This window comes from Vespa crabro, chromosome 3 (genome assembly GCF_910589235.1).
Source record: "Vespa crabro chromosome 3, iyVesCrab1.2, whole genome shotgun sequence".
In the NCBI taxonomy this organism is placed as follows: Eukaryota; Metazoa; Arthropoda; class Insecta; order Hymenoptera; family Vespidae; genus Vespa; species Vespa crabro.
Genome location: NC_060957.1, coordinates 12404367 through 12429721, shown reverse-complemented (window position 1 = coordinate 12429721; position 25355 = coordinate 12404367). Strand labels below are relative to the sequence as shown.

General features: G+C 39.1%; 1 protein-coding gene across 6 annotated transcripts in view; it reads left to right on the top strand.

Annotated features, from left to right (window-relative positions):
* The first annotated feature begins 1750 nt into the window (after positions 1-1750).
* Positions 1751-25355, top strand: part of LOC124422681 (netrin receptor UNC5C-like) — a 60632-nt gene continuing 37027 nt past the window's right edge. For 5 of the 6 annotated variants that reach the window (XR_006941900.1, XM_046959473.1, XM_046959475.1 and 2 more), the window contains exons 1-2: positions 1751-2473; positions 19461-19692. Coding sequence is in view for 5 of the 6 variants with exons in the window: in XM_046959473.1 (XP_046815429.1) it covers positions 19611-19692 (82 nt within the window). In the remaining variant the exon portion in view is untranslated. The remainder of the gene's footprint in view (positions 2474-19460; positions 19693-25355) is intronic. The other variant, XM_046959471.1, reaches the window with a different exon arrangement.

Sequence of the window (25355 nt, the reverse complement as noted above, 5' to 3'; positions counted from 1 at the left end):
CCCATTGCCCCCACTACTTCACCCTCATATTTGATTATAGTTTTGCTAATTGCATCGGTATAAGAGAGAAGGGAGTAACGTTCGGGCTTGTCCATAGTGGGGGGTAACGCATGGAAACGAACGTTATTAAATTATTCTAACCTAACGCTGTATCCGTTCACGTTCATGGACATAAATTGACACCGAAAACGTTCGAACCGAATGGCTCCAACGTGTACCATTCCCGATCGCTATGTTGCAAGCTCCGCAATGGGATTAAATTCCTGTTATTAATGGATTTGTTTGCGGTACCGGACTCGACGGTCAATATTTATTTATCCGAACGGACGTTAACGCTGCGACAAGTACTACACTAGCCCTGAGGGGTTTTGTAGCATGATAAGAGTTACCTTCGTGGAAAAGGGAAGACGGTGAAAGGGGGATGTTTCCTAAATAAATGACTCCCGTATTTATTTGGTGAAAAAACAAATTTGTACACCTACTAAAATGCCGAGAAACGGCTGCGTTCTTTCGATTTGGGAAAAAAAAAAAAAAGAAAAAACCGGAATGCGTGGGGCTAAGTTTTTTTCGAATTTCTTTTTTTACTGCCTCTCTCTCTCTCTCTCTCTCTCTCTCTCTCTTTCTCTTTCTATCTCTTTATTTTCTCGGAAGTTTTTCGAAGCTTTCTTTACATTGGTTTTGACGGTAATCAAACCATACCTTTCTCTACATTTTTCTAAAGCTATCCTCCACTTTGCTCTTTGAACATTCGACTTTATGTTTTTTGACGATGACTTTTAACGATGGATTTCGATTCCCGAAAAGCTCTTTTTTTTCTTTTTGTTTTGTTTTTTTTTCTTTTTTTTTTTTTTTTTTATCAAAGTATTCTCATAATTCTACCGCACTGATTCTGACCAGGAACGTTTGACAGGCGTATCGAACGCAATACATCATCGACCCTTCTCGGCCTGGCTCGGTAATTCGAGAGAGCCGATGTATTTTTTTGGTTCACGTGAAATTTACCTATGGTTTGACATTCTCCATAAGTTGTAAAAAAGTTCTCTTTTTTTTTTTTTTTTGATATCTCTTTCTTCCATCTTTTTTCTTTTATTTCTTTTTTTTTATACAACAATACTACCCCATATATGCAAATACATATATATATATATATATATATATATATATATATATATATATATATATCTGAAAGAAAGAGTGTTTGTGTTGTCGTCCGAAATTATACTTGAAAAATAAGGAAAAGAAAAAGAAAAATAGAAAAAGAGAAAAAACAAAAAAATTCATATATATATATATATATATATATATATATATATATATATATATATATATATATAGGGAGATATTTGATTTTAATGAAATTGAAATTTGAATAGCTTGAACAACGAGTCGAAAAGTTTTGGTTTTATTTTTTCTATTTCGTTTCCTTGTTTTTTTTTTTTCTTTTTTGTTCTAAATGAAAAAACTAATAACACAAAATATATACAAAGTGACTCGCGCGAGAGCTCGCGAGCTACTCCGCAGCATCCGGCGCGTGGTAGAGATACTCGACGTCTCATTTCCCCCACCAGAATGTATTCTACCTACTCTGGCACGCTCTCCCCACCATAAACTCCCCCCTACCAGCATCATAGCCACCACCACCACCACTAGCACCCACTGCCGCCGCCGTTAGCCGCCGTCGCCGTTACGGCCGCCCAGCACCGGCGCCCAAGAGCCGAAGGGCCCCGAGTCTTTCCTGCTACGAGTCAGTTGGCCGACATGAGCCGCGCGTGTTTGTTAGGGCTCTTCGTGTCCGTTCCATTTTCAAGATTGATCCTCTCGTAACTCATCGACGCGTTGATATTCGATTTATTAAAACCATTATATACACACATATATATATATATATATATATGTATATATATATATATAATATATACAATCTGTCCGATCGAAACGATTTATTTTTCATACGTAATCATTTCCATGATCGGATAATAAGATCGAACTTTTGTTTTTTTTTTTTTTTTTTTTAACAAGTATATGTGAACAAAAAGCAATTAGGAGATACGATATTTTTCTTATTTTGTTCGTTTCTTCATTATTTAATCTCTTAAATCGAGTGCGTAACGAAATACGTGCAAAAATGTATTTGGACTAAACGGTGCCTTCGAAGTGAGAAATATTTTAGTGTTCCATACACGACACAACTTTGTTTCCTTCAATATTCGTCTATACTTTTTACTTTTACTTTTATTATTCGATCGCTCTACTACCACTTCCGTCGGTGAATACGATCTAGTTTTTCTTTTCAAGGATAAGTTAAATATCGTCGAAAAAAAGAAAGAAAAGAAAAAAGAAAACAGGTCGAAACACGACGCTGACAAGACAAGCACGGTGTAACGAACTGCTAGGATGATAACAGTGTAAGTGCGGTGGGGTTAAAGTGCCAGCCCGTTTATGGATAACTACGATCGGTCGATCGAATTTACGAGTAAGTGATAACACACTGTAGATGTATTTATGGGAGAAAGTTTCTCTCTTTCTTTTTCTCATTTTTTTTTTTCTTCTTGACTTTTTCGTTTTCCTTTTTATTTATTTATTTATTTATTTACTTTTTTTTTTTTTTTTTTCTTTTGACGAAGGGAAAATGTCTACGTCGAGTATACATCGAATATAATACTTAAGAAAAATTTCCGTATTATTGTCATCTGAGAGACTTATCGTCCTCTAATGGATCGAATAGATAGAGATGATTATTTATTACGACGTAGAAGTAATAAAAAAAAAAAGAAAAAATAGAAGGAAAAAAAAATATATTATAATCCAAATTTAAGTCAAAATGAAGACCTTTCTCTATTAGTGATGCTAGGACGAAAATATTTTCAAATCGTACGACCGAATGCACAATCTCAATAGCTCCCTCCCTCTCTTTCTCTCTTTCTCTCTCTCTCTCTCTCTCTCTCTCTTTCTATCTATCTATCTATCTATCTATCTATCTATCTATCTGTCTATCTTGTTCTTCTACTTTTCTCGTGGAACAAAATTAGGAGAAGATAGACGTTCGACTGGCAACCCCCTAAAGAACTCCCGCTGTGCTTTTTCGATCTTTTAGAAACGTCAACGTAGACAAACTACGCAACACGATTTACGAGTTTCTCGTGTAGGTATAATAAGTACTAAACTTATCTACCCGATGAATATCTTTTCTTCTCTCTCTCTCTCTCTCTCTCTCATGAAAAAAAAAAAAAAAATGTTATGTTAATTATCTCGAAATTATGGTATTTTCATTTTTTTTTTCTTTTCTTTTCTTCTTCTTTTTTTCTTTTTTTTTTTTTTTTTTTTTTAATCGAGCGTTATACACTCTTACCAATATTTTCGACACTTAGCTCGGTTATCTCGCCGACGGACTGTATCGCGTTACCGCGCTCAAATCGAGTCGTCAAATAAACGCGAAACGACACGAACCATTTCTCCATCTTTACTTGTTGCTTCCTCTCGATTGTACTTCTTTTTATTTTTCTCCTCTTTCTCTTTCTTTTTCTTTTTTTCTTCCCTTTATTTCATTTTTTTCTTTTTTTTTTTTTCTTTTTTTTTTTTTTATTATTATTTTCTTCCATTTCTTCGTTCTCTTTCTGCTTATTTCTTTTTTTTTTTATTTCACACAGGCATGCGTGCGCATTATCCGTTTTAAAAAGAATGCCTGACGTACTGACGGATAAGGTCAAAGCTGTCGTTCGATTTCTCATTATTTTCATTCTTTTTTTTATTTCTTTCTTCTTTCTTTTCTTTACTTTTCCCTCGCCTCTTTCCTTCCTTCCGTAGGGAATAAGCGAAGTTATTTAACTCTCGCATACAACGCGTTTGACGCGAGCTATTTATACTTATACTCCTCCTACTATCCTATCTTGGCACTCGGCCAATGGTACTAATCTTCATCGTGACCCTATGACACGGACGGTAATACTTTTATATCGTGTTCATCCTCCTACATTCATTCCTTTTTAAAGAGAGGCGAGAAAAACTTATAAAACAAATTTCCGTGACGAAAACGCGTTCGTTCGTACGTTCGTTCGCACCGACGACGAACGTAGTCCGACTCGTTTTCATGAACGAAATCGAATTGGCTCTATTCGCCTAAAGGCAGACGTATGATCTTTTTGTTTCCTCTTTTTCTCTCTCCCTTTTATCTTCTTTTTTTCTTTTTTTTTCCTTTTTTTTTTTTTTTTACTTGCACTTTTTATGTTCTTTTTTTCTCCCTTTTATTTATTTATTTTTTTTTCCTTTTTATTTTTCTTTTATTGTTTATTATATTTCAAAGGACAGAAGGAGGGCGGAACAAACCGTGCGGAAATAAAACGCGAGTCACGTCGGCGATAAACTAGAAACATTTTGCGAACGCATGTTGGTACGAGCCAGCATTGGTGCTACTACTACTACTACTACTACTACTATTACTACTATTACTATTACGGTTGGTGGTGGAGGGTCGTCTTCTAAGATTTTTCTTCTTATAGCAAAAGCGTTAGGTCGAAGTCTACGAGAGGGATAAATAGCCGTTGGAACGCTAGTCGAGTTTTCTTACGAAGGCTAACGCGGAAAACGCATAACCGTAAAATATCCTTCCATATGCGGTCGTGGTAGCGAATGCGAGATTTACAAACATTTGAGTGCACTTACTAGAATTACGTCTACGGGATCACGTCCCTTTTGGTCGGCCGTTTACAGTGGCAATAAGTTTTCGAGGATTTATGCGAAATATATATATATATATATATATATATATATATATATATATTATACTACACGTATGTATGTATAGGTGCGTGTGGGAGAGAACGCAAGCGCCACCAACGAACCCCCTCTGCCTTTGCTTTAAACTTGCATCCGTTCTCTCTGTCTAGGAATATTCCCGAGATACATATCGTGTTGAATTCACGAGCGCGTTTTAACCCTATAACTGTTGTCCGTATTTCCTGCCAACTGTCAGAGTTACGTTTGGAAAAGTGAACGCCCTCCCCCCTCGCCCCGCCACTTCCCCCAACCCACCACCCACCACCTGGAAATAGAAATCCAAGTTTCGATCTCTGATCTCTCTTCGAACGTGTTACCTCTCTGAAAAAGAGAGAGAGAGAGAGAGAGAATACGGACGGGAGAGGAGAGGAAAACAAAACAAAAAAGAAAAAAGAAACGCACGCACGCACGCACAAATAAAAAAAGAAAAAAGAAAATAAAAACAACAAAAATATTAAAACGTTGTTGGTTCTCCGTTCGTGAGTGGAATAATAAATCGTGCGCAATTTTTTTCTTCCTTTTTATTTTTCTTTTTCTCTTTTTCAAGTATTACACTATCCGCCGATCGATGAACGTAACAAACTGGTCGTTAGAAGAGGCACGTTCCACAATATCTCTTTCTATCTCTCTCTCTCTCTCTATTCTATCTATTTCGTTCCCGTTTAAATTCGATATCTCAAGAAGGAAGAAATTACAAAGATCTTTTTGCAGAGAGAACGAAGTTCGAACGATTTGTAATAAGATTCCGTAACCGGCATTCTCCCTATCCATTTCTCCAACCTCCCCCTCCTCCCACCGTACCCCCATTCGCTATCACTACACCGTACGAGAGACTCGATAGGATGAACATTTCGATGTTCCGTTCGAAGATTCTACTAGTATGTCGTAGGACGTGGCAAAGTAATCCTTCGATCCTACGTTGCAGCAGGAGCGACGGTGATTTGCAAAACGATCGATTCAATTACTACCTTCGACGATACGTCGGTTACGATCGGTGAACGTGTGCGATGCTATCGAGTATCACAGTGTTTCACCGTGTCTCGTCGAGTGCTCCTATAAGAATATCGATGTTGAAATTCGCTATATATATTCGTTCGAACGATCGGTAACACAATATTCTCGACGATCCGTGCCGTTTATCGCCACCGTTACCGATAATTCGTGACACACGTGACCTCTCCTCGATCGATCGTGAAGTTTTTACGTTGTTTGCCGAGACACCGCCGTTTTCTCTCTCTCTCTCTCTCTCTCTCTCTCTCTCTCTCTCTTTCTCTCTCTATCTCTTTTTCTTTCTGTCTATCTGTCTCTCTCTTTCTATCTCTCTCTCTCTCTCTCTCTCTCTCTCTCTCTCTCTCTCTCTCTCTCTCTTTTATGAAACGGATAACACATTGCGCCTTTCCTTTGCCATTCATTTGATCTGACCGAATAATTAATGATTCCGCGATATCTCGCTTTAAAGTTGTGAGAAATGACGGAACTTATCAATCGTCATTGGCGCCGGATTAATAATGATCGTACATAGAATTATTAATAGTAATAATAATAATAATAATAATAATAATAATAATAATAATAATAATAATAATAATAATAGTAAAATAATACTGATGATGATGATGATGATGATGATGATGATGATGACAAGTATAATAGTAATCGCTTTGTTCGAGTTATAGAATAGTCATAAAATTCATTGTTATTATTGTGCTATTTAACGAAACGTCGATTAATCTAAAGTAAAGAGAAGTAAGTCATACCTTTTGAATTTTCTATAACGCGGCTCATTAATTATAACGTTAATGTTAATACAAAATGAAATTCGATTTTAGTTGGATCGAGGTAATTCGATTACGTTATCGACGGATCATGCTTTTAACGTAATGTTCGACCAAACGATTTAGCGTTATGCCGATCGATATCGTTTTCAATTGAAATTCTAAGGGGTCGTCGATAGGTCGAAATAAATAAATAAATAAATATGTATGTATTTATGTAAGCGATTATCGAGTTAGTTTATTTTACGCAGCATGAAAACGTCGTGTTTTGAGAGAAAAGGAAAAAGAAAAAAAAAAAAAAAAAAAGAGAGAAAAATATTTTGAACGAAGAAAAAAAGAAATAAAATAGATGACGTTTCGTTATAGAAGTTAGTAGTCGGCACGAATCGTTGAGAAAACTTGTCACGAGAGTATATCGACATTAACCAGTCAGTAAGCCATTATCTATACCGTAGCATGGTTAATAAATTAACAAAGCAAATGGCTATTCGACTGTCGAATAATATAAATTTCAAAAACGGCAAGTGCCCTGTCTCCAATTTACTATCCGGACAAACGGCTGGTCTTTTTATCTGAAAACCAATTAGTCCGTTCGATAAATATGATCTGGACTATATTCTAATGCCGTGCGATTTTCTTTCTTTCTTTCTTTCTTTCTTTCTTTCTTTCTTTTCCTTTTTATCCTCTTCTTCTTAATTTTCGAGCAAGTCCGAATCGATAAGAAGCAAGAGGAAGGGACATAGAAGTTGAATTAGTAACACGTTCTCGCTCTCTCTCTCTCTCTCTCCCTCTTTTGCGAATAGATTACGTTCGACGAATGACAATATCCTGGTTGAAACTACACGGTGGGTGGCTATGTTCGTTTAATACTTGAAAGGAGAGACACCTTATTTGACTTCGTCGAGAAAACGTTATTAACGATTAAACGAACTGGACTGCCTATGTGCTCTCTCTCTCTCTCTCTCTCTCTCTCTTTCTCTCTCGACGTTAGACTCTCGAGTAGTCGGAGTCGAGTCAAGTCGATCGTTACAAGAACGATACGCGTTTCGTGTTTCACGAGAGAAAAGGACTCTCAAAACTAATGAAGTCGAGCGAGTCGAGAAAAAAAAAAGGAAGGAAGGAAGGAAAGGGAAAAAGAAAGATAGAATGGAAAAGAAAAAAGAAAAAAGAGAAAAGAAAGAAAAAGAAAAATGGAAGAGATACCCGAGCAAAGACCCATCTTCAATGTACTTTTATATGCCCAAGAAATTTTTATTTTCCCTTCTACATTCTTTTCTTCTTCTTTTACGTTCCTTCGTTATTATCACTTTAGTCATTTCGTTTCTGTAAACATTTCGAGATTAACACGCGTCTCTCTCTCTCTCTCTCTCTCTCTCTCTCTCTCTCTCTCTCTCTCTCTCTGCCACTCTTTCTCTCTGAACATTTTATTTCGCCGACCAATTCGCTTTTCGACTTCTCTTTCATTTTCACCTAACGAAAATTCATCTCGAGTTTCGATAATCCAGACGGATTATCGGTAATTAAAAGGAATTAGTTGGGCCGCAAAGTAATTAATTTATCGTTTTCCATTATCCGATGAACCTTTGTTAATAATACTCCTGTCTCCCGAGTTATAATTAAAGGACCGAACATCGATGGCGGACGAACGAAAAATGATCTCACATAAAAGCCAAAAATATCGCGTTACTCTCTTCGTTAACAAAATTCCGTTAGTGTTCGTTCGTTGATCTCCGTACCGAGAGATCTCGACCTGTCGTTTTACGCTAATTATCTGTATTATAGCGACAAAATCGAATCATTCTATCGAATTTCACATTCGTTCGGTATTATTTTACAATCATTGTCATTTTATATGTTATTGCAAATAGTTTTTAATTTTCGCAATACCTTAATTCCTCTCCTATAATCAATATTTATTATTCGTTAAATCGGTCAAAGAAAAGAAATAAAAAAAAAAAAAAGAAAAAGAAAAAAAAGAAAAAAGTATATAAAAAAAAAAAAAAAACAACAAAAAAATAAACACAGCAAAAACTGTCTGTTAAATCGTTTCAAAATCGCGAAACAAGATCTTTAACGTTCGTAGATCCCCAAGCTGTCAAAAGGTGAACGTTCTTAATCGTACTCACTGTAAAAGGTTACTCCGTACCCTTGACGATGCTCGTAACGCATCGTGAGTACAGTACCGACGATGATGGCGAACTTAATTGCAACGTCCGCGTAATGTGAAAATCAGATTAAAGCGGCGTCCTCGGTGCGACACGAAAGAGCAAAAGATTCACCTCGGGCGTAACGCTTACAAACGACGCGTATTTTACGTCATTAGTTACGCCTTCGTCGAGAATGGTGGTTTGCTTGCTTGGTTGGTTGCTTGGTTGCTTGCTTGCTTGCTTGGTTGTGCTTCCGTGCTACGTACGACTGTACGCAGGATTTTCTAACTTCCGTTTTTCACGCGGTACACGTACTTACACATTTTACACGCAGGTGTGTTCGCATACTGGCAAGAAGATATCACCGAACAGGAAGTACGCAAAGAACGTGAGCGCAGGTCTTATGCATAATCTGTATTAGGAATCTATTTGTCATTCTATTTTTGTTGTTTTTCTATTTTTCTTTTCATTCGATAACGATAAAACTGACTTTCTCTATTTTCCATTGTTCTCTACCTTTTTCTTCATCTTCTTCTTCTTTTTTTCTTTTTTTTTTTTTTTTTTCTATCCATGGATTGAAAAATCTGAAAACCTGACTTTTGTAAAAAGAAAAGATCTTTTTCTTTCACCTTGAAAGATGCATCTCAACCGGATGCAGGACTTGGAAAATAGAGATCCATCTGGCGTGCGTTCGATCCCATCTGCAAAGGAAAGAGAACCCGTGAGAATTTTGCGGAAGGGCTTGCCTGAAAAGGCGAATGTTCACGCTTCGTTGAATTTCGCAAAACGAGACTTTCACGTCGAATCTTACCTCTCTCTCTCTCTCTCTCTCTCTCTTTCTCTTTTACGGTCGATATCTTCTTCTTTCTCTCTCTCTCTCTCTATTTTTTTCTCTTTCTCTCTCGTTCTCCTTGGTTAATCTTTCTCTACCTATTGGTTGCTTCTAGCGCGTGCATTTTCCCGTCGACGGTGATTTACGAGCAAGCGCCAAGCACAAAGGATGCAAATCGAGAGGTCAGACAAAGTGAGATAGATGCGGATAAGAATTCTCCAATGGTATTTATTGTTCGGGAAGAAGCTTCCGCGGGAGAGAATGATCACGGAAGAGAATCGCCTACGCGTTACCTTCGACATTTTTTTTTCTTTTTTTTCTTTTTTACCAACTCGTAACTTGTACGATATACTATATCGTCTTGCGATAACGTGGAACGACTTAGAGATCGTTTTATGGGGTTATCACCGATGGTCCGCGAAAACTTTTGGAGCTTTACGACTGAGATATCTACGAATGATTCCAATAACAAAGAAAGAAAGATAGATAAAAAGAGAGAGAGAGAGAGAGAGAGAGAGGCAGACAGACAGACAGACAGACATAGAAAGAGAGAAAGTAGATTAATAAAATAAAAGCGTTCTTCAAGCCAATGGAATTAACATAAAAAGAACATTTTCGAGAAATACTCGTAATGTTTAAATGTCCGTCCTAACAACGTTTCTCCCTTTTGGCAAAGAACCGAGTCGCGAGAGTTCTGTGTTTGCCGTTGAATTTGTCCCACGTGTGTCTCGTTTGCGAAAGGCTGGACGCTCGCCGCGTATTTGTCAATTTGCGTGACTCGACTTTGCTGTCCTACTAGAGAGACAAATTACTGTCGGAATCTGGCCACTCTTCGTCCAGTGCATGTATATATATATATATATATATATATATATACGTATGTATGTTCAAAGAAAACTAGAGAAAAATAAACGATATTCGTATGTATCTACATATATATACATATGTATATAGGTACATACATATATTGTATGTATTTAGCGTAAACGTCGAGGAACGTTTCTTCTCGGTTGAAGAACTGTCGATCGTCGGCCGTTCGTTTCTTTCTTTCAAGCAACGTTTCAACCATCTAAATACTAGACACACGTGCGTGTCCCTGTTACGTAAATCTACTCACGTTTCTTCTTTTACCGGCACGTTAAGTAGTTTTATCGAGCGTGATATCAGTCCTACGTACGTAAGTAAGTACATTTCTTTCTCTCTCTCTCTCTCTCTCTCTCTCTCTCTCTCTCTCTCTCTCTCTGACGTACAAATATATATATATATATATATATATCCCGCGAGATTTCGAATAATTTCATCTTATGATCGAAAAAATCTACGAGATTTTTTTCTATATTATCTCATAGAACGACTCTTTTTTCTTTTTTCTTTTTGATCGAATATCGAAAAAGAAAATACTTTTCCCCTTATTCTCTTCCCCTTCCACATTCACAGAGGCCACCCACTTCGATATCGAATATATTCACGGATGCTTTATGATCGCCCAAGGCTTTCTCCTCCTAGAGACTCGTCGTATTGTATTTTATATTCATCCGCGTAAAAATGCGAAATAACTTTGCGCTCACGAGAGTAACGTTGCGAGAGAAACATGAGTTTGTGGAAGTGATGCTGGTGGTGGTAGTGGTAGTGGTGATGGGGGATTCTAAAGAGAGAGAGAGAGAGAGAGAGAGAGAGAAAAGCGAGGGCAAGAACGTTTGATCCTCCTACCGTGCGTCGTCCGAGGAAACAGCTTCTCCCCTCCTTGCGTGGCACCTCTCACGGAGGAGGATATACGCCTGGTATATTTTCAGACGTCGTTCCTATTTGCGAGATGACTCCGCCGCTCAAAAGCCGTCCACGCTTGGGGTCGCGCCCGATGAAACGATCAAAGGAGAGGCGAGAAAGGTGTATTTCTCGGGCTCGTCGAACGTACGCCCTTTTACCCTTCTCTCACTCTCTCTCTCTCTCTCTCTCTCTCTCTCTCTGGGTCTCTATCTCTATCTCTCTCTTTCTTTTTCTCTTTCTCTGTTACTCCTGGAAAAGGTGATTCCACGATTTTCGAAAGGACGGTAAAAGGCAGTGGTATGCCTCCGTTCTCTCTACGTTCGAGGATAGACTCCGTTTCGACAAAGTGAAATCCTTTGATCCAGAGTCCCTGGGAAGCTGTAAAGATATCCAGACAGCCGTTACCATCGTTCCTTTTCTACCGATTTTCTCTCTCTCTCTCTCTCTCTCTCTCTCTATCTCTATCTCTCTCTCTCTCTCTCTCTCTCTGTCTGTCTCTCGCTCTCTCTCCCTCGTTCTCTCTTTTTCTTTCTTTCTCTTATACTTGATAGCATGAGAGTAATCGCAACTTCCAAAATACCAGACTCACTGGAGATTTAGAGAAATTCGACTACTATCTTCGAGTTACCACTGATCTTGTTCGATATTCGATATTATTGAACGAGAGTAAAGCCCATGACTATCTCTTTGATCTCATTCAATCTCGTTTTCGTTGATTCCATTTCAGTGATTCATGGCAATACTAGCATGCTTCGTTATTTCGATCGGTCGAGTAACTTTTTTTTTGCTGACTCTGAGAAAAGAAACTGGTTCGTCGATAATCTACGTGATGTTCTTGTTCGTGGAATCTTTCTCTAAGTCTCTCCTTCAGTCCATCTTTTTGACGTACCATCACCTAGATCGTCTACGTGATGGTCGTGACATTATGAAAATCTTTTTTCCTTTTATCTTTTTGTCCATTCTACGGATGAAAATTTAAAAGGTAACCTTCCTAAATAAACGAACTCCTCCTCCTCCTCCTCCTCCTCCTCCTCTATCTCTTTTTCCTCTTTCTTTTTCTCCCTGGGTTTTCTTTAATCTATTTAAAATTCGTGTCGTGAAACGAAAAGAAACATGTCTTTCTCTTATCACTCTCTTAAAATCAAGAAGAAGAAACATTTGGAGATCGGTTATCTGACTAGATAAAAAAAAGAGAGAGAGAGAGAGAGAGAGAGAGAGAGACAGAGACAGACAGAGTAAAAGAGATAGCGAAATCTGTTCTTTTCGAGCAGGTAGTCACAAATTTGTTCACGTCCCTGCAAAACTCGAAAGTAGAAATACACCACCCCCACACAGTTAGGCGAGATACAAGGAAGAAAAAAAATATGGAGATAAATAAAAGTAAAAGAGACAGATAGACAGACAAAGAGCGAGAGAGAGAGAGAGAGAGAGAGAGAGAGAAAGAGAAAGAGAAAAAAAAAGATAGGCACGCGTGTAGAAGCGCCATCGTGCTCGAAGAGAATACAAGAGGAGGACAGATCCGTGGTGGCGCGCATAAAACTCCGCGTGGTCCTATCTGAGCGATCTCGGGGTCAAGATCGTACGAAGATAGGGCTTGGAGCTCGATCGGGCTCGTGTGAAACCACGACTAGGCGCATCTGCTCGCATCTGGCAGTTGCTTAAGTAACGATACTGCTTTGCTAGCGAGGGAGTAAGAAGGAGAGAACAAGATGAAAGAGAGAGAGAGAGAGAGAGAGAGAGAGAGAGAGAAAGAGAAAGATAGAAATACAAGAATATTCTTGCCGTCTATAAAGACGCTCCGCGAACCCACATCCCTCCTGCTGTTGTGCCAGGGTTGACATGTTTATTTCGCTCCGTAATCTTCTCGGATTACGTTCGCGAGGAAGAAGAAGAAGAAGAAGAAGAAAAAGAGGAGGAGGAGGAGGAGGGGAGGAGAAAGAGAGAGAGAGAGAGTGAAAGAGAGAAAGAAAAAAATCGAAAGGAACGAGATAGACGTCTCTCGAGGGGCCGAGTTTCGGTCATATTATACCTGAACATGCTCGACACGCGTCTCTTTCTTTATCTCTCACTTTCTCACTCTTCCTCTCTCTCTCTCTCTCTCTCTCTCTCTCTCTCTCTTTTTCTTTTCCGCGTTCTTTTTTTCCATTGCGGTTTGCGGCTCGTTCGCTTTTCTTTCATCCGGAGAAGTAGAAAAAGGGACTAACGGTGAATGAGATCAGTAGGAAATTTATCGACTACCTCCAACGACGACGTTTTTCCAATATTTTTATCGCTTCTTCCTCGATTTCCTCTCATAGGATTACTCGGTGGTACTCTTGAAACGAGAGCGAGCAAGAGAGAGAGAGAGAGAGAGAGAGTATCATTCACAAACGATCGAGGTTGCATCGAGCGTTAAATTAATGCTCTCCCCGTCGGTTTATCGATTCGAGCTCATAAATCTCCACCGAGAGATCCGCTGAACGAAAAGCCGAGGCCGATCTCGCATTCTGACAGGTTGCCTACCTCTACAGGTGGCTTATGACTTTTCGATGTACTTAAATGCGTTTTAGATGCGACCGATATACCGTACGCGACCATAAGCGAATCAATCATTTAGAACTGTTGTAGATGCTATTAAAGGTATAAGCAGAAATATGTTTGTTCGGTGTATATACATTATTTAAGTGGCCCGTACTTTGTCGAATGTTACAAATAAACGAATGGACACGTTCGAAGATACATAGATACACACACACACACATATATATATATATATATACGATGGAGGAAAGAAACACGAGTAGCTAGTACATCCCTATGTTCGCTAATAAAGTCCTTTGTAAGATTTATGCCATCGTGCATCGTTACGAGGACCATTCTTCGTTCGTCTCGCCCTCGTAATCGTCTATCTATTCATCGACGAAAAATTTTTCGAAAGGCACACCGGTCCGCATCGAATCCGCCGTGACCGCTTCTTCTTCTTCTTCTTCTTCTTCTCCTCCTCCTCCTCCTCATCTCTTCTTCCTCATCTTTCATACATCTCCTTACTCCTCCTTCTGATCCTCTTCTTCTTCTTCTTCTTCTTCTTCTTCTTCTTCTTATTCTTCTTCTTCTTATACCGCTTAGAAAGATCCAAGAGAATCTTTCTCCTTCGAAACCGGTAGCTCAATCCTCCAGGGAATCCAGCTCGTTGACTCCCCTACCTGTTGTCACGCGATACCCGAGTCGCCCTTCCAAGCTTTAAACCGCATTTAAGACGCTGTCTCTTCCACCTCCGAGCACTTTTAATCTCGGTTATGCTCTTCGAATACGAACTCGCCAGAAGAATGATCCTTCTCTTTGATGCCGGCTCATACTGTAGAAGATCATTCAGGATTTCTCACCTCGTCGTTCCTATAATCGGTCATGGATATCGTTTATCTCTTGTATACAGTTTATAGATTATAGAGTATCGGCTTACCTACCTTGCCAATAGATTGTCTCTTTCTCTCTCTCTCTCTCTCTCTCTCTCTCCCTCTTTCTTGCGTTTGGACGAATTTATTTTCTCTTACAATCGAGCCAACACAGTCGAAGCTCTCGAGTGGTTAGTCCCAAAGGGCACGGAGGGATAAACGATGAGGCCACATCGAGAGCAGAGCCAGTTTTCAATGCTACGCAAACACTCGAGAGAAACTTTCCAATGGCCGAGCAAACTTTTTAAACGAAGCGAAATCTTGACGGTCGAGTCACGATGTCATTGATAGAGGAAGAAGAAGAAGAAGAAGAAGAAGAAGAAGAAGAAGAAGAAGTAGCTCGAAAATGTTAGCCAATGTAAAAAGATAAAAGGAAACAAAGTGAAAGAAAAGAAAAAAGAAAAGGAAAGAAAAGTAAAGAAACGAAAAGAAAAGAGGAGCCTCGGTAGTCGGCTTCTTCTTCTTCATTTCGGTCGAATGCTTCCATCGGTTCGTCGCTTCGATTCTCAGCTCGATTCTCGGCTGGATTCTCAGCTCGATCATGGCAGGACGTCATCGTTCGTGCCAACTGCAGTGTGAAATGCCATGTGTTCGCGTGTCCCGGCTTGGCACAACGAACGGCGGTCGCTGTCGAGTGTTTTAAGCCCTTGAGTGGGTAATACCGAAACGCGTTTATAAATTGAGTCCTCGTCCTGGAGGATTAGAGAGAACTCGCGATGGGAAATCTGTGTAGGGTGGGCCTATGCGTACGCGTACCACGCAATACGCGTTCCACGGATCTTCAGCGGATTATTCCGCGTCATGAATCTCCGAGAGCACTTTCGAGCTCTCTCTCTCTCTCTCTCTCTCTCTCTCTCTCTTGTACTCTCTCGTACTCTCTCTCTCTCTCTACCTATCTTTACCTATCTCTCCCTCTATCGTATTCGCTGTTTATCGGCATTACGCCGTGGTCGCATCGATTTTCCACGCTCCTGCAGTCCCACGATATTCCGTTCCTCGATTAAACCCTACTTATTGTCCGTGGCTTCCGTGTTCCTCGCCGATAACGATCGTGATTCGATCAAACTTCCCCTTCTCTCTTTCTCTTTCTCTCTCTCTCTCTCTCTCTCTCTCTCCTGCTCTTTAGAAATTATTCTCTATCTTTCTCCAATACGAGGTTAATTCCACGTTCGAAAGTTTTGAATCCCTTAACGCAATTTTCTTTTTTCCATTCTCTTTCTCTCTGTTAGGTAATAATATCTCCAGTTTCTTCGAACAAAGCAGGAAACGATTAATCATTCGACGAAAATTAATTACACCTGCGGTGTCGCTAATTAATGTAAGACGGCACGTCGTTGAGTGCTGTGGTCTCATCGATTTCTTAGATGTTCCCTGTCGTCGTCGTCGTCGTCGTCGTCGTCGTCGTCGTAAAAGGACGAGAATCATTGCATCGTGATTCAAGTCTCGTCCGTATTCAATTCCGCGTTCTAAGCTAGAGTATATATGCCAGTGTCGATTTCGATAAAAAAAAAAAAAGAAAAAAAAAAGAAGGAAAAAAAGAAACACACGCAATTACGCGAGCTTCAACATTTTTAAGACATCATACGATTTTTCTTTTGTCTCGATTAGTGTCACTTGTCTCTTTTTGCGAGATCGAGGAAAAAACAATTAATCATCTCGATGGAAATTAATCATATTAGTAACCTAAGGTCGGTAATTAATGTGCGCATGTTCTTTCGTAAGCTTGTCCGATCTTACAAACGATTTATGAAACCGTGCGAAACGAGCTAGAACGTGAAAACTCACGACTTCTTCTCCCGTTTCTCGTGATTTCACGAGAGGCTTTAAGGGTGTCGGCTTAGAATAAATCGCGGCATGGCTCGTAAAATAACCATGCTCGTCGTTTAAGAGAAATTTATTGCACGCTAACGCACCGATTATTCCGCTTACGAAGAAATTCCGCCGTTTGCTATTCCGTTTCCTTTGATTTCGGAATATGTATCTCTCACGTCGACTCTATTTTCTCGTAGAGTATCAATTTCTACTCTCCCTCTTTGCTATTTCTTCGTTTTTTATTTCCTTCTTCTCTTCGTTCTCCTTCTCTTCTTATTTTTCTCTTCGTTCTCCTTTTCTTCTTATTTTTCTCTTCGTTCTTCTTCTTCTTCTTCTTCTTCTTCTTCTTCCTTCTCTTCGAACACGCTCTCTTGTCCGTTACGTACTTCGCTATTACGTATGAGAAGGAACGGCACTGGCGGCGCGCGTACGGCTTTCTTACCGATGTAATCGAGCGTGTATCGCGAAGCCTTGAGGAACGACGTTGATAAACGATCCCTTCGGCGGGGTCTCACTTCACCGATTCGGCACGCTTTTATAACAAGTTCGATACTAACAAGCTTTTCACGCGCGCACGTCAATCCCGTCGTTTTTCACGCGTTCCCGCACGTCGGTGCTACGCGCCGTTGATACGTTTCAACGCGCTTAATTCACTTTGCTCGTATTGCGAACCATTTCTCGCAAGGCAGGCCAATAAAATGCGCCATTTGGATTTTTCTAATACGTGGAATCCCGACACCCTCCTTCCCTCCAATCCCGGTTACGCTCGTAAATTCTAATCCTTTCTTTCTTTTTTCTCCCCCCCCCCCCGCCCGCCCTCTCCTCCCTCGTTACGTTCCGCTCACCTTTTCTAATGTTAAACGCGAGTCCATAGACGACTCGTTACATACAAATTTAATGCGTAATCATTCGATTAGCATTAACTTTTGTATTATCTCGAGCATGGAAAATTCACTATTCCGTTATTATATTCCTTTGAAGTCAGGCGCTTGGTTTAGAAAATCGATATTTAAAGTGGACACGACGAAATATATAATTAGAGCGTTAGTACATGTATAATGAAAATCGACGTTTCTTTTGCGTATTAAATAACGATAATGTAAAACCTGTCATTAATACTTAAAAGATTTCATGCCGATTAGAAATTTATTCTATTGACAAGTTATTAATATAAAAAGAATTGTCTCTTATTTAAATAGATATTTTTCAAATCGTTTGATTTAATCATTCTAAATATTCTATTTCATTTGAATCAATTTAAAAAAAAAAAGAAAAAAAACGATTTCTCCTTTCCATTAACGTTTAATTATTAATCTCATCATTCGTTAGATGATGATAGGAGAAAAGAGCACGTTTTTGAGATGGGAAGAAAAGAGTCGTTCGGCTGTACAAAGAAAGAGAGAGAGAGAGAGAGAGAGAGAGAGAGAGAGAGAGAGAGAGAGAGACACAGAGAGAGAGAAAGAGAGAGAGAGAGAGATAAAAACAGAGAGGTGGATTTGTTACCTCTCTCTTTCTCTCAGAGAATTTCCTTCGTTCCTTTCACGGTAACGACTGGGAACGAAGGCGCCACGGAAATTTCGCGTGCGGGAAAGTATCCACCGCCGTTGGAATATTTAGACGGCAAGGGTTGCCAGCTACCTCGTAAGTGGCACTCTCGACTCTCCTAACCGTCTTTTACGTTTTCCGGTAGAAACAACGCTGCCACGAAGCGACGTTCAGCCCTCCAGAAAGTTCCCTTTCGACCTCTCTCGCTTCGTTTTCTTTACCCTCGTTCGCGTGTAGAAAAGCATTTTCATTTCGCAAAAAGAACCTACACTCTTCTTCCTTTATTCCTCTTACTCTTTCTTGATTGACATCGAAGAAAGATAGTAAGAAAGAGAGAAAGAAAATGTGGACCGACTTTTGCGTGAAGGGTTGAAAGGGGCTCGATTCTTGAAGGGCCAACCCGTTCATTTATCTTACCACGCTATGCATAGTCTTTCTTATCTCGACGCGTAAAACCCTAGCAATTCGTTTCTTTCATAACTTTTCTCACTACTGGCCCATTGTAATCGTACCATCTTCTTATTCATGTTTTTGTTAAAAGCTAAGCTTTTTCACGTAATACACGATATTTCTTTAACGACTATTATGACTGCTATCGTTGAATTGAAAATGAAATTGAAAAAAAAAGAAACAAAAAAAGAAACAAAAAAAGAAACAAAAACTATATATATATATATATATATATATATATATATGTGTGTGTGTGTGTGTGTGTAAAGAAAACATTTCAGATATAGTACATACTTATCAAAGAGGACGAGTCAGTCTTGAGTATACCAATTGAATAGAGCAACAAAGAGCAAAGAGTAACGAGTACGATCTTGAATTGATCAATAGAGAGTAAGAACAGGGAATAACGACAGAGTAAAGAATAAAGAGTAACGAGTAAAATCTTGAGTAGACCAGAGTAACGAGATCAAAAAATAGAAAAAGTAAATGATTATAATATTTTAGTTGTAGTAATATCTTAGATATAATATCTTAATTATAGTATCCTTGTTAATTAAAATCATTATTAACTAAGAAAAAGTATACCGAGTTAGTTAGTAATCTGTATCTTCCAGATATGGTTACGAAAAATATTCTATTTTACATATATATATATATATATATATATATGTTTAATTATTATTAATTTAAAAAAAAAAGAAATGTTAAAAATTAATAATTTATTTTAAATATAGTATGAAATATTTAAAGTTATTAGTAATAATTAATTATATTATTATTTAATTATAAAATATATTATTTATTAATTTATTAATAATTATTTATTTATATCAAAAAATTTTATTATATATATATATACATGTATATAGTCTAATTTTAATATATATATATATCCCTGTTACATTATTTATCGTTTTTATTATTACAGATGCCAGATCGAAGAGGACTAAGCGGGTACAGTGACGAGTGCCGTGACGTGTTCGTTTTACGTATCGATATATCACCGATCGATCGCGTTCATTTTTACTCTTGGTGTTAAATAAAATGAACGAATGACCTCGTCGGTGATATATACGAAATGAGGCCGAAATCGTGCTCCCTGTTTCTCTTGTTTTGCGTTCTGTTGCCTGGCGTCGTGCGTCCCTTCACGTCCGGAGAAGGTAAGAAGTAAATCTTTTACGAAAGGGAAGTAGCTAGGAAAGTTGAAGGAGAAAAAGGGCATTAGAGAAAAGAGGAGATGAACTCGAGGGATCGTTAAATCTGCCATTTAGCTCGTGCCAGGCATATAATGAGTTTCCTCTATCTCTCTTTCTCTCTTCTCTCCTTCTCTCTCTCTCTCTCTCTCTCTCTCTTTCTCTTTCTCTCTACTCTTTCGATGAGGCTCGTCCCCGATATCCGCAGATTCGAGCAGCAGAGCCAAGTACTTACTCGAGGTACTTGTATTGAAACAAGTAGCCGAGTACCACTTTACGCGTCGGTTCTTCGTACATACCTACGTGCACGATATGAATGAAGCCAATGGAAAAAAAGAAAAATATCGTCTCGCTTTTATAAACTTATTTGTACGATCTTTTTCTCATTTTCTTTTTCTTTTTATTTATCTATACACATATATATATATATATATATTTTTTTTTTAATTATTTATTTCTTGTATTTCTTTTATTTGTTTCTTTATTTTTTCTTTCTTTTTTCTTTTTTTTTCTTTTTTCTTCCTTTTTAATTTCGAGAAGCATCGATCGAGTTGAAACGAAAAAAAAATTCACGTCAAAGGGGATCTTAATTTTGTATAGCCGTCTTTTTTAATGAACGCTCGTCCCCCTTCGATGCGATACGATGGAAATCAACGTGAGAGATCGAGATTCTCGATGGCGGATATTAACGATGCCGGGAAAACGATGACTTTGCCGTAAGTTACCCCCTAACGATCTATAAGGCAACGTAAACTGAACACGGGCAAAATAGTTTTTACGAGTCACACGTAGAAAGATGAAAGATGAAATATATATATATGTATATACATTAGAAGTATATAAGTTTCTAAAGTGAAACACGCGACGCAAGGGAAAAAGCATCAGAGTTTCTACGAGCTTCCTACGAGAGAACGAGAAACGGAGATGGAAGGAGAGAAAGACAAGCCTAATTATACGGCGAGTCAGGCTCGTTGATTAGTCGTCGTAGACACGACCGACCGGTTACGTTACGCCAAGCCATTTTCGATGATGGATTATACTCCCCTAGAGCTACTTTTGAACGGCCTCCTGGACTACGTGTTCTCACCCCTCTTTTTCTCTCTCTCTCTCTCTCCCTCTCTCTCTCTCTCTCTTTCTAACTTTCCATGGATCTCTCATGGCTAACTAATTATCATCCTCGACGTCCTCTCGCGTAGTCGTCATCGTAGCGACGATGAATGGTTTCTCACCTGCAAGCATTTAACGTCGTTGCTTAGTTCGAAAGGGAGAAACAATCGTAACGTGTATCTTCAACGACGAAAGGAATTCTAATCCAACTGTTTCCTCTTCCTTCTTCTTCTTCTCTTCCTCCTCCCCCGGCCACCCCGCTCTTGCCAAGTCTCATCATGAGTTTCCATGGTATTTCCAATGAGACGAGAGTAGACGGGACGAGACAAGACGCGCCGAAACGGCGACGACATCATTAATCGCATCAACTCGAATAAATTCGTAGAAGCGGAGCATGTGTCTCTCGATGGCAAGTACATCGACGACGACGACGACGACGACGACGACGACGACGACGACGACGTTCTTCTCTCCTCATTCTCTCCTAGAGATCTATCCAAGAACGAGAAAGTTGTCGCTTCAACAACGGGAAAGCGCCTTCGCGTGGACCGTTTAATGGTTCTTCGTCTCTGAAGTTTCTACGCGTTTACGCGGTACGTAGACACGATGGCGTCCGATAATGCGTTGCATGTATTAAGCGGTAAAAGCGGTTACGAGAAGGAATTTGGAAATCCGGTAACCTCCTCGAAAAGACGTATATTAGCTGGTCCAATAACCCATAGATAACTTTCTAAGGCTCCTTTCTGAGAAACGATTCGAGCGATAACTTACTATCGATTGTCTCTCTTTCTCTCTCTCTCTCTCTCTCTCTCTCTCTCTCTCATTTTATCTATCTATCTATCTACCTTTCTCTATCTCTATTTATCTCTATCTATCTCTATCTTCGAAGATCAATCGTTTCTCTTAGTTTCTACGGCATCAAACGATTCGATAAAATCCATTGACTTTATTTCTATATTACCTTAGGCTAGATCTCATTTTAACATACGATATATCACATGCATACATTAACGCGTAAATATACATAACGTTCGTGAATAATTAGCCGAAGAATTTATCGCTATGCGATATCCTTCAGTAATTTCACTAGCCCGACGATTATTACAACGACGATTATTACGACAACGACGACGACGACGACGACCAATGTTCGTGCATGAGCATGGCTGGGAAAAAATATTAGCCCCGTTAATAATTAAAGGAAAGACGAGACGAGGGTGAACCAGCCCACGGTCTCGACATTTTGTGAGCGGTTGTGTCTACCTATCTATCTACCTACCTACCTACCTACCTACCTACCTACCTACCTACCTATCTACCTACCTACCTAACTCTCACAGACTCCTTTTTGTCTGCTATTACCATGAACTGTCGTATTACCTGACGTCCTTGGTACAACGAGAGACCTTCTTCAATTTTTTAGTGCCAGTCGTTATCTCCCGACACCTAGCGAATTTCTACCAGCTTGACGTCTACGCATCGCATTCGTTGAGAAAATTCTTTCCCATTCGCATCTCGTGTCACTCCCTCTCGTCATATTCCTTCATCCATCTTCTCATACCTCATCCTAATCCTCATCCTCGTCCTCATCCTATTTTGTAAAAGCCACGGAAACTGTAAAGCCTTTATTTAACTTGTTCCCTTCGCGTACATTTAAAAGCTCGAGTTTTTCCAACCGAGAGAAATATTATTTATCGCGTGGCACATTTTGACAAATTTTATTAAAAATCCAACGTAAATTGGATACAGTTTTAATTTCGTTTTCATGAATAATTTCAAACGAATTCAAACATTTCCCTTATACAGACGTACAGAGAGAGAGAGAGAGAGAGAGAGAGAGAGAGAAAGAGAAAGAGAGAGATGAAATCAAGTATGTTTGTTGAAAAAAAATTCCTTGAAAAGGGATTGAATAATGATCCCGATGTTTTCGTGATAGTTCGATAAATCTGAAGGTACGGTTTGCTCGATAAGTATCATAAGTAAATCGCGATTACCATCCTGGTATGACCTTCGATCACGTAGTCCGCCGGCTATCTAAAGGTGCGCTGGTCTAACCGATCGACCCTCTTCGCAAAATCGCCTCGAGGAAAAATGCAAAGACTGGTTGGTGAGCTTGTTCTTCGTTGGTGCAATTACCCCGTTGGTTCCGCCAGACGAGAGAGCCATGCTTCGAAAGAACGCCGGTATACGTAGGAAAAAATGAAAGGAGGATAGAAAGAGATAGATAGATAGGTGGAGGGAGAGAGAGAGAGAGAGAGAGAGAGAGAGAGAGAGAGAGATGGGAACGAGGGGAAAAGAGTGAAAGCAAGGAGAGCGGAGGAAGAGTTTCGCGTTTAATACCTCTTGCGTGGTCTCTCATCGGCGCCAAAGCCGACGAAGAAACACCAAGTCCGCGCTCTTTCCACTCTAGCGACGAAAGGTCGGGTCAGCTTTAATTATCGTAAATCAAAGGAAGGCGGCAGCGCGTCGTAGTATAAGTACTCTATACCAAAGGAGAAGGGTGGTCGTACCTGGACTCGAGCAAGCACGATTATTGTTGAAATCTTGGAGAATGTTCGATACGGAGCGAAATAGTTACTTATAGGAAAATAAAATGAGATCTTTGATATTGGGCGTGATCGAGAAATCGTGGAATATAGATCGATCGATTTCATTCGATTAGATCGTCCAAGAACGAGTTCCCACAAAGCAAGGAACTCGAGAATAGTTACCATATATTACTCTTTATTTCCCCTTAGCACCCTCCTCCTTTCCTCTCCTCTCCTCCTCCTCCTCCTCCTCTTCCTCCTCCTCCCCCTACCCCATCATGTAGATTAAGTCCAGTATATGCTCGAGATATATTTTCACGAGCGTACCTTGAGAATCAACCGGTTTTACTGTCTCGTCTCCTTGTCCACCGTTTTAATTCAAGAATATTAAACGTTCCACTAAATGTGTCTAACCGTTCTCCTTAAAAGCTAATCTGATTATCGATTTTTTTTCGACTTTCTTTTTTTCTTTTTTTTTTTTTTTTTTTTTTTTTTTTTTCTTTTTAGTTTTTCTTGTTTTCCTTTTTTCCTGCCTTTCTTCTTTGGGCTGGAAAATATTTTTCTTTTTTGTTGCTTTTGTTTCCCGTTTTCGTTTCTTCTTTTCTTTTCGTTTCTTTTCTTTTTCTCTTTTTTCTTTTTCTTTGTCTTTTTTTTTTTTTGTTCATACGACGGGAGCTTTTTTCTTTTTCTTTCTCTTTTTCCTTTTTCATACCCACTGTAGACACAGGACAGCATCGTCCAACAGCTTTATGAGATTTCTTTGAAGATTATTATCGAACGATGTCGCATGTATGAAATAATTAAATGAAACCGGACAGGACGTCTCGATGGCGTTCAGATTTTCTTAAATGAAAACTCGAGCGACATATGCAAATGGGAACACCGATGGGAACTGTTCGTTGCTCGCGACGCGAAGGACGTTTATTAAAAAAGAAGAAAAAAAAAAGAAAAAAGAAAAAAAACAGAAGAAAAAAAAAAAGACAAAAAGCAAAAAAAAGAAAAAAGGAAAAAGAAGAAAGAAAGAAAGAGAAAAAATTCACTGGCGCCAAGAAAACTCGACGTACCGGACGCGGAATGCGAGGTCGAACGGAAACGATGGCCCCTCTCGATCAAATACTATAGAATGCATCGTTTACCTATTCGATTGTGCAACTTGCCTACGGATAATCATATATTAAACGCATACACGAATACATGTAAACTTTCAAGCACGAATACGTAATTGAGGTATATAAGGGTACCTACTATGGTGTCGCGTGCGAAAATTTTCTCTCTTTTTCTTTTTCTCTCCCTCTCTCTCTCTCTCTCTCTCTCTCTCTTTCGTTCTTTCTTTCTTTCTTTCCTTCTCAACGCGTTTCGTAAATACACGAAGGCACTCTTTCTTTTTTTTCTTTTTTTTTTTATCCAACTGAAAACGATTACGGCTCGGTGCGTCGACACACGATAGAAATTATCGTGTCGCGGCGCCGTCTATGTTCACGATCGTGCGCGATAAACCGGAAACGCAGCCTTCGTAATAACACTTTGAAAGCCGGTGAGTTGTTCCCGATCGAATCGCGTGCCGTTTCTTCGTTGAAAATAATTGTCTATAGTGCTCTCTGCACGATGCTGCTGGATTTAGATTCTATTCTAGGTATTTAAACCTTTTGTGAACGTAGCAATTGGAAACGAAATAATATGGTACTGTCAAAGCCATATATATATATATAAAATTCATCGAGAACATTTTTACAGGTTTTGCTCATGTCAAAAAGGGTAATGCTGATTGTTTTTTCTTTGTCTTCTTCTTTTTTCCATTTTATCTTTAAATGCATTTATGAGTTCATCGTCCGCAAAAACAAAAACAAAAAAGACAAAAACAAAAAAAGAGAAAAGTAGCAAATAACAAAAGAGCGACACTATAGAAAACTGTTGAAGCATTTAGAATGTATACGATAAATACGACGTAACTCTGAAAGAAATGATTGTTAATTATATAGTACGATTGTGTTCTAC